At 42.3% G+C, this 10,536-nt stretch overlaps 1 protein-coding gene across 4 annotated transcripts in view; it reads right to left on the bottom strand.

Annotated features, from left to right (window-relative positions):
• The window catches only part of ldb2a (LIM domain binding 2a), an 89,463-nt gene extending 80,505 nt beyond the window's left edge, over window positions 1–8,958 (bottom strand). For 2 of the 4 annotated variants that reach the window (XM_019887422.1, XM_019887421.1), the window contains exon 1: window positions 8,614–8,958. In XM_019887422.1, the coding sequence (XP_019742981.1) occupies window positions 8,614–8,745 (132 nt within the window). In that variant the 5' untranslated portion in view covers window positions 8,746–8,958. The remainder of the gene's footprint in view (window positions 1–8,613) is intronic. The other 2 variants (XM_019887420.1, XM_019887419.1) reach the window with 1 other exon arrangement.
• Window positions 8,959–10,536: the final 1,578 nt, after the last annotated feature.

Genomic DNA, 10,536 nt, shown 5'->3' on the forward strand with positions numbered 1-10,536 from the left:
CCATAAGTTTGTGCGAGGTAAGAAGCGCAACCGGGTAAAACAAATGCGTCTCACTGACCAGCTTACTGCATTCGGGCCACACAGGGGGAAAAATATATATATATATATATATAATTAGTAATTAGAGTTACTGTCTGGTTTTTCCTGATGGGAATAGGGAGGTGTCATTTTGAGGGAGTCGTTTATTTCCTCCTTGATGCAGATGATCTCAGGGGAGACATTTTTGGCTCTCCCGACAGTCCACCTTAATCCTTCCCGTTCAACTTGACCCCACATTGTAAGCCCTATTGGTGTCAATGTGACGCGTGTCGGAGGGCAAAGGGGGGCACATCCACTTCGAGCAGTGACAGGAACAAGGGAATGGGTCGTAATGAACGCTCCGTGGAAGTGCCGGATGACGAGACAGGTGGCTCGTTTGAATGCCGAAAAATAAGGACGGCAACATGAGTGCAGGATGGGGAGGATCCAATAAAGTAGAGGCGGGCAGAGCCCAGTTTGGGCAAGTGTGTTAGCATTAGCACCATTGGCTGCTTTTGATCACACTAACAGATCTCTCTGGAATTCCAATAAAATTTTGCGTTGCATTTTACATATGAATGAAGTTCCTCCAAAGCTATATTTCACAATTACAGATGATTGGATATTCAATTCCATTCGATTTGATGCATTTTGAATCTTTTTAATTCAAAACCAAAAACTTTTTTTTTTTTTTTTGCTATGTAATCCTGCTGAGTATTCTTGCTGCTGTTCACATTCACTATAAAGATTTCCTATTCATGAATGCACAGCTTCTTTCACATCCAGATCCATAATTCATGTAGAGTTGCCCCCCTAAATAATGGCTTCGTCGATTTTATTCCAGACAGAACTAGATGTCAAAACAGCGCCACCTCCTGTAAAAAAAAACACAACAACAAACCACGACGGCTTTTGTCTTCCTGCATGACTTACAGCGTTATTGTGCCTGTGCTGCATATTAATGCCCTCTATGCTAATGGCCTTCGCGCGACGGAGGTCGCAGCAAGCTCCTCCTCTGAATGCTAATCCATCAACTCATTTGCATACGCTTAAGTGTCAAATTCGCCCCGTAAATCACCGCAGAGAGAGAAACAACGGCGTCGCATCAAAGCTCCGTTTAAGATTTTCGCGGGTTGTGGTGGGGTCGTGGCGGTCTAAAACGACAGTAATGGGATAGTGGCAGTGGAGGCGGCGTGTGGAAGTCCAGCCGGTTGGTAGGTAATAAGTATGGACCAAGGCGGTAATAAGGCGGCGATGAAAACACGGCCGCAGTCATCACAGGGCTGCAAGCGCTTAAGTCGTCGGTAATGGAAGGTCAATCCCGACAGCAGCGCGACACTTTGGCTTTTTGGTCCGTTTCATTTTCCACGTGAGCTTTTCCAATCGCTGCTTAAGACGACTGAATGTATCCCACTCCTGAACCGACAACAAAGAAGTTCATTTTTTAAACTGTCCTTTTGTTTATTTGTTTGTGTGTGTGTTGGGGGTGGGGGGGGGGTATTTGAAAAAAAGCAAATTTTACCGAGTAAAATTTGGGAATCATATCTATCATGAGGGGACCCACAAAAAGAGACTCAAGAAGTTATGGTGAAAAGACACAGGAAGTCTGCCATTTTGGTTGGAAGTGGCCATTTTAGTATTGTATTTAGTTTGGAAACTCGAACAACCCCACGATTTTAAAGAATGCAGCCCAGCAAGCCAATTTCACCGAGCAATATGAAATGTGATGGACCCAAAAGGACACAGGAAGTCTGCCAGTTTTGTTTGAAGCGGCTATTGGTCGGTCAGTTTGTAGATTTCAAAATCAAGGATGAATTTTCGACACGAGATCGATGGCCAACCCTCAACTGCAAAACCTTTTAGTTGTAAGCATTCAGGCGGAGCATGGCAGCAAAGTTTGAAGACTTGTCCTAAAACTCATCTCCACAAGGTCAGAATGAAAAATGCCTCTTGGGGTATATGCTCTGTCAACAAAATGAGCGTTCCGAATGTTGGTTTGGGAGGGGTTGATGGAAGCCTTTCGGCAAAACGTAGAATGAACCACACGCGGCAGTGACGCCAGCGATACTTTGTGAGAGGACGCCGTCCTCTAGGGAGCGAAAGTGAGTCTCCTCCAAATGTCAAGTCCTTGAGTGTGAGCGGCAGCCGAGCGCGTTCAAACGCTGGCTCATGAATAAGACAAATGAGGGGGTTTCTATCGGGGAAGAGGGGCACGGCAGTCGGGGAGAGGGGGTGATGTGACTTGAGTTGACTTTCATCCAAGGTGCCATTGCGCTAAGGTCGGTCACCCTCTACAGTAGGAGATGCTCCAAAGAGGACGGAAGAGCTAAAAAGTGACTTGTTTTGTTTCAGAGGTCTGCTGGAAAGGAAAGAGGGGCCTTATGTTGGGTCATATATTGAGTGAAAAAAAGAGCAGAACCAACTTTTTGGGTTAATCAATTAAAAAAAAAAGTTTTCAATATGTTAGGTGCGAAACAATTCAAGGACGGTTAGATTTGAAAGAGGAACGATTCGACTCGGTGAGATTTGAATTCGATTTGATATGGTATGGCTCAGTTCGAGGTGGTGTAATGCAATGACTTTTTTCTTGTCATTTTACGCACATGTAAATGAAGTTGTCAGTACAGGTACTGGAAATGTGTCATTTCCTTGTAATAATATATCGCTCTCCAATCAAAGACGATTCGGTACGTAAATTGAAGTACGTATATTGAAATATAAGTGGAACAATTCAATTCTGTTCTGTTTGATTTGATGCACTTTTATCTTTTTAAGTTAAAAAAATATATAGCTTCCGGTTCAAGCCGTTTTTTAAGTGGCACCTCTAGTATTTTCAAAAATCTATACTACGTTTATTCACATTAAAATACAACAATGAAAAAAAAACATTTTATGTTTTTTTTTTTTTTTTAATTGACAGTTTAATTAAATAGAGTATTCATTTCATTTTCAGCATGGTGGTCGACTGGTTTGCACATCAACCTCAAAGTGCAGAAATGCAGGGTTCGATTCCAGGCCCCAGACTTCCTGTGTGGAGTTTGCATGTTCTCCCCGGGCCTGCGTGGGTTTTCTCTGGGTACTCTGGTTTCCTCACACATTCTGAAAACATGCATGGCAGGCTGATTGAACACTCTAAATCAACAGTGTCAGAGCCAAGGCCCGGGGGCCAGATCTGGCCCGCCTTATTATTTTATGTGTCCCGCGAAAACAAATCAAGCATGTCAACTTCCATGATGCTTGCTGAACTCTGAACCAAAGTTTCAATTGTCATATGCAATCCATAATAACATAACGAACCCCTGATTACAATAACGTGAACAATGTTCAAACAAGCCATGACTCTTCACTTCTGATTTCAAAACTAGTTATCCATCAATTCTTTGTGCACTGTGAATGTATTATATGGAGGCGATGAAACATTTATATAGTTTCAGTAATTTACAGTCATAAAGGCCACCCAAGTAAAGCAATGACTACAATATGGCCTGCAACAAAAATGGGTTTCACATCCCTGTTCTAAATTGGTTGTTTGTCTCTGTGTGCCCTGCGACTGGCTGGCAACCGGTTCAGGGTGTAACCCGCCTACAAAGACTACTGGGATAGGTTGCAGCACACCCGCAACGATCATGAGGATAAGTGGTTCGGATTACGGATGGATGCATTAATTTATTTTTGTTTTATTTAAAAGGACATTTAAAATGAAATAAAATATCCATCCATTTTCTCATCCGCTTATCCTCACAGGGTCGTGGGCATGCTGGAGCCCAGATTAGCTGTCTTCCAACACCCTGAACTGATTGAAATAAAATACCATGAATTAAAATATTTTATATAATATATTAAAATCACCGTAATTCGAGGAAGGAATCCTCCATCCATCCATTTACTGAACCGCTCTATCCTCACCAGGGTGGCGGGGCGTGCTGGAGCCTATCCCAGCCATCTTCGAGCAGTAGGCGGGGGACACCCTGAAACGGTTGCCAGCCAATCGCAGGGCACACACAGACGAACAAACCATCCGCGCTCACACTCACACCTAGGGACAATTTAGAGTGTTCAATCAGCCTGCCATGCATGTTTTTGGAATGCCGGAGGAAACCGGAGTACCCGGAGAAAACCCACGCAGGCCCGGAGAGAACATGCAAACTCCACACAGGGAGGCCGGAGCTGGAATTGAACCCGGTACCTCTGCACTGTGAGGTTGACCCGCTAAGCACTGGACCGCCAGGCCGCCCAGGAAGGAATCACATTTAAACAATTTGGTCGGTTGGTTACCAAAAGCAATGAATGAATGAATAAATAAAGAAAAACTAATGGTTGTTTCAACAAAACATTTGCACTTTTTAGGAAGAGCGCTGCAGTCAAATGAAAGTGAGGAGACTTAAGTGCTCTGCCTCTGGCTGTGAAACGTGTCAATGAAATGCCTCAAGCCAGGCTTCAACTCACACTTATCGCAACCACATTGAGCCCAAGTTCAACTTGATTAACTTTGCTCCGTGCACACATGCATTTCTGTTCCGCAGTGATTCCCTGTGATACAAGTTAAAATAAATTCCAGGACCACGTGACTTGAAAACATATTTCCCCATTAAAATGAATGAAAGTGACAATCAGTTCTAGCAGCCCAGCCTCTTGTCCCTCTTCAAAACATACAATAATAGCCTGTTGAAATAGAATGGAAGGACTCATAACAGTTTGTGCAGCATAATTAATTGGTTGCAGTTCTTTCTGGTGTGTGGCTACCGGACGACAGTACGATACAGTCACGCGGACGGATATAAAGAGGATTGTCATGATCCTGTTCTTGTGCGTCTCCAGCAGGTGGCAGATGAGGGCCTTCCCTTCAGTGTGCACACCTGCTGCCAATAATTGCTGGCCCTGTATTGAAGGACCGACAAGCTGGCTGCTGCTGCTTGTCGGGTTGTTGAGCTTGTTGCTGCTCGTGCTCAAGAGTTGTTTTTCTAGACCTCTCAAGCTCATCATAGAGGTTCTTGTTACCCTTGTGCCACATTTTGTAAATATAGTCATTGTTTAGTCGTTTGATCTTGTCATTTGTCGTTTGTTTTCTCTGTGTTCTGTTACCTTGCCTTTTGCAAGCGCCTTTTGTTGATTCCTTGTCTTTTCCTGGACCCTTGTGACCAACGTTTTCTGTTTATGACTTTGTCGGTTTCGCGTTTTTGATAATAAACATTTTTGTTCTCGCATTTTGTCTATGTCTTCATTTCTGGGATCCTAAACATTATTTGGTTCATTTCGAACCTGACAAGAATTTTCACAACTACTGTCAGTGACCCCGTAACTGCACAGCGCATAACGAATACATGCCTGTGACTGACTATTCTAACATCACCTGTCCACGTGTTGCTGCATCCTTCTAATAACCAACAAGGTTCCTGTATTTTAATTTTGTCCAAAAAGAAGGTGTGAAAGGGAAATAAAATGCATGTAACTATGCCAGTGTTCAATTGAACCAGAAGGGGGCGCTGCATATACAGATGTAACACCTTAATTTGAGCCAGGTAAAACACTGGTAGCGTCTATGAACTGAGGTCATTTCACTTCAAAGGTCTTTATTTGGGGGAGGTATTTATTTTTCAGCCATCAATGAAGCCTTTATGACAGATGTCAATCAAACATTTTTAAATCAGCATTATTATCTTTGGAGAGGTGGAATTTTACACACATCTCATGAGATTTGTCCACCCATAAAAGCGTGTTTTATGGCATATGCGTATGCTAGGTTGGCGGGGGGGGGGTGGTGCGGACAGAGCGCTCGGCGATATGTATGAATAATGCATCACGCGGCTACAACGCACCGCCTCGCTCGGCTTTAAGTTCCTCTTAAGGGAAAAGAGAAAAAAAAAAGTCGCCATCTGCAAGCTGCTGCTTGCTTGGCTTTAAAATTGAGTTTACAAAAAAATAAAAATCCACACAAATATCCTCTGATTACAACTTTAATATTGAAAATAATCCCAAATTAAGCCACACAAGTCAAATGTTTTCATTGTTTTTCTTTTGGCAGCAACCATACACAAACTTTAACAACACATTTATATACATTCATTCTTCATTGGATCCGTAAAAACAAAAAGCAGTCAAATTGTATCGATGAGCTACACTGAAGGCACCACCGGTAATGACTGAAGGGTGCATGAAAAGTGTTGTCCTGCGTGAGGGCTGGAGTTTGGTTTCAAAGAGGCCCAATATGCATGAAACATGCAGTTTTGTATGTAAATGCATGCAAATGAATACACTGCATGTGGAGAATGTGTCTTTTAATTGCACATTGTGCTAAAAAATATATTCTTTCATACTTGAATGGAGTCTTAGTAATTCACATGCAAGACGACTCATTCGGTACTTGAACGCATCATACGCATCCTCCTATAAATTGCGGCTGTCACTGTATCAAATCTTAGGATTCTTGCACAAAACTACAGCTTGAAACATGATTCTCAAAGTGTGTGTGCCACAAGTGGTACCTGGGCTCCCTCTAGTGGTACACAAAAGCATCACTGAATTAAATATTAAAACTATGCATCATGATAACAAAATAAAGAATCCAGTAAGTACATTTACTACATGCTATTTGAAATACCTTTGCGTATACCAGTAATTATTTTGGAATGTTTGTTTTTAAATCGTTTATTTAAGTAAGCAACTACTGCCTGAAAATCTTGAAACGAAACAAGAGTCGTCTTTCATTAAGCGAACTGGGCCCTTGAACGCATCATGGAGTTACAACATTGCATTCAAGGTTAGCTAAAACTCGAGATTGCTGCACACAACTCTGCCTTCAAATATGAACTTACATCAAAATTCTCGCAATAAACAACATAGTGAGGGAAAATTACTGCAGCAAAAGTTAATAAATTATTGTACACTAGAAAACTTCATCGGAAAAACTGCAAAAGACGACTTTCAGAATGACAGTCCGAAATCTTCATTAAGATGCTTTAAAAGCAACCTTTCACCTAACTCAGGTGTGTGATATCATCCTCGAATTCACTACGCCCACCCATCACCTTCCCTCCTTCCCATAAAACAATAAAGAAGAAAATAACCATTTACGCAGTTAAAAAAAAAAGCAAATTCTCACAACTTCATAAAAGGGAGAAATTAGTATGCAGTTAAGATTGAATGTAATTTGGAACACTTTGAACTCAGCATTTCTGGCCTAAAATCAGAGGATGCAGATAAATAAATAAATAAATAAAACGGCACTTCCACACATGAAAAGGAGACGTCTTATGGAAAGCTTCATAAACGAGGAATCAGCACACTACTATACATCTAGAGTGGCATCAGAGCACAAGCAAAACCAGTGTCCATCCCCCAAAAAAGTGACTTGTCACCGTCATCCATGTACAACTTTGTGACTAACTCATGAAGGCATCATTTGGACGGATGAAACTAGAAACAAGGGCTTTCTGTCTTAAAACAGAAGAGAAAAGATGTCACACAGCGAAAAAAGTAGAAGTCAAACGAGTAATAAATCTGGGTTGAGTGTCCAAAGTGATTGCTAGGAACCTAATTCGGAGACATCTGGGCACTTGAACGCATCATTTCACCCGCAGATTGCTGCCTTTCACTTTGGAAACACAACAAGTCATTTACAGTTTTTCAAAAGCTTAACTCTTTCAGAAGCCTTAATGTGAAAAACTACTATTACTGCATACGTGTGCAGAACTGAGTGTGTGTCCATACGAAACAAATATTCATGAACATGTCTTTTCACTCAATTCAAGTGCATCAAGAATCAAACTGGGAGTGGGAATGCAGAATGTCTCCCCCTGTCAAACTAGAAACTCAAGATTACTGCCTTTAAATGTGAAAATGCAGCATGGTCTCCGAAGTCAACTGCTAACTTGGGAATACTTGACACACTTTTTTTAAAAGCTGCTGTTTGCAAAAGAAAAGGTGACCGGTTTTGGTAAAGAGTCCAAACTAAACAAACAAAAAAATAATAAGAATAACATTCCTTTAAAGTGTTTTTTCAACTACTTCAGGTGAATCAGATCCCTGGCATGAAACTATAAACTCAGGATTGGTTCCTTCAACTACCAAAGACAGAATGATTTCTGCGGAAAACACTGAATGCACACTTTTTTAAAAGCTGAATTATTTTAGACAACTTCCTAAATGGGAAAAGTAGTACGAGTACTGCAGGTCATTTAGATGGAGAGCCCATACATTGCAAATCTTAAATGAAATGCAAGTGTTTTTCACCTAATCCAGGTGCGCCGTCTTCTAATTGGTTACATGGACGCATCCGCACTCCCAAACCCATGAAAGTGGGAGTCCCCCCCCCTTAGAAAATATGAGAACATATCAAAATTCTTATGGTAAACTTCAAAAATGAGGCGAACTAGTAACAGCTACGCCTTATTACATCTACGCAATGGAGAAATTCAGGTGAAGCCAACTCATTAAGTCAACTAATTGGGTAAGTGAACGCAGCACGAAGCACCCCCGCGTCACACTTGAACATCGCGCTTTGACTCCTCCATCTCCGGACCTCCACAGGCCACCGGTCTCCCCTGCAACACCAAGCCGCGCATACAGCTCTCTGGCCGGGCACGCCGTCTCACTCACCTCGGTGCGCGTCTGGAGCCGCTTGTTCATCTCATAGATCCGGTACTCGGGCTGCACCATGTAGGGCGAGTGTCTCCGGTAGAAGGGTCCGAAGGGGGACGAGTAGAAGGGGTCGTGGTTGGGGTTGGACATGGTCGGTTCGGTGCTTCGGTTTGGTGGAAGGGGGTTAAGGGGTAAGGGGAGGGGGGGAACTGGCACGATCTCAGCACGCAGCGGACAAGCACATGGAGGCTGGCGGGCGGGCGGGCGCTCCTCTGCAGGGACCCCCGGCGTCAAGCGGCAGCCGCGCGGTCGAGGCTGAGCGGCACTCTGCAACTTGGCCGGGCTGTTCGCTCGAGGAAGAGCGGGGGAGAGGAGGAGAAGGAGGAGGAAGAGAGCGACGGGGGAGGGGGCAGATGTGGAGAAGTGTGCAGGAGTTGGAGGAGGCGGGGTGGTACTCTTGACTTTTGCACTCCTGCAAAGTTCACGTGTGCCTTTTTTTGGGTGGGGGAGAGGGGCGAAAACTTCATGACCTGTCGTTTCTTGACTCACCTGCAGATGGGGGAGGCGACTGCCAAGAAATATATTGCGATGTGTGTCTAGTGCAGTGCTTCTCGATTATTTTCTGTGACCCCTCCCCACCCCCGAAAAAAGAACATATTTCGCACCCCCACAACTATAAATAGTGTCAATTGAATGTTTTTTTTCTATCAGCACACCTCAGCATAACATCGTATCCTTATTAACATTCAAGCAAACAAAAACAAAGATATAATTCTGTTGATTAACTTTCTTAACAATGTTTACAGCAACCTTTTTTGAACCAAGGCACATTTTTTTAAATTTGAAAATTCACACGGCACACCGTCAAACAAAATTGTTACACAAAAGATGAAACATATGTCAATCTAATACTCCAGTATTTGTAATTAGAGAAGATCATTTATTTGTTCTTTCTGCCACTATAAGTTGCTGGCATTGATAGACGGACAAATATGCATTGTTAGATATTAATAAATCATTTATGTTCCGCAGCAAACCGTTAGAGCTCTCACAGCACATGAATGTGCCTCGGCACACTAGTTGGGAATCACTGGTTTACAGTATATTCCTTATACACACAATGAGAGCACCACAGCCACCAACTGTGGTGGATGTGCAATTACACGTTATTCTAGTACAGCAGAAAATAAAATAAAATAAATAACATTTCCTTTGAAATATAATGAGAGACTGTCGTTGGGGATTCCATTGGTGCTCCTGTTTTGGTTAGCAACAAAGCTCAAATGGACTTCTGGAGATATATCTGAAGAACAGTCTTGCGGTTGTTATGAAGTGTCTATTTGAGGGAGATGTTTTCCATGTGGGCTATGAAATTCATTTGACAGGCTGTTTGTGACCTGAAAGGAGCTGTGGTTTGGGTTAGCAACAGGCTTGAAATGTATACTCTTTAATGTCCGTCTAAACAATAATGTCGCAGGTGTCTATTTGAGGGAGGCACAAAATTGTTAAAGTGGTTGACTTACTGAATCTAAAAGGCTGTTTACATGCCTCGGCAGGTGCTACTATTTTGGTTAGCAACAGAGTGAAACCAGTCTCAGAAGTAACCTATCACACGTCACTATGAACAATACAGGCACGAGCGCCTAATTGAAGGAGGTGATAATTTGTTCAAACGGACGAATTAAGTCATAGGAAAAGACATTAAAATGCCTCCGGAAATGTTGCTGTTTTGGTTAGCAACCAAATTCCAATTTGCTCAATGCTTTAATGTCCACCTGAACAATATTGTGTCCTTCAAATTACAACGTTAGTTTGAAGCAAATATAATCTTACATAAGCTCTTCCATGTCAAGAATTATATAAAGTATGAAATAAACTAATTAAAACTTCAAAATAATGTGTATTTTTGCTAGGAGGAGTGCCATTAAATCATCTTAGTAT

The sequence above is a fragment of the Hippocampus comes genome, unplaced genomic scaffold (assembly GCF_001891065.2).
Source record: "Hippocampus comes isolate QL1 unplaced genomic scaffold, H_comes_QL1_v1.1 scaffold202, whole genome shotgun sequence".
NCBI lineage: Eukaryota > Metazoa > Chordata > Actinopteri > Syngnathiformes > Syngnathidae > Hippocampus > Hippocampus comes.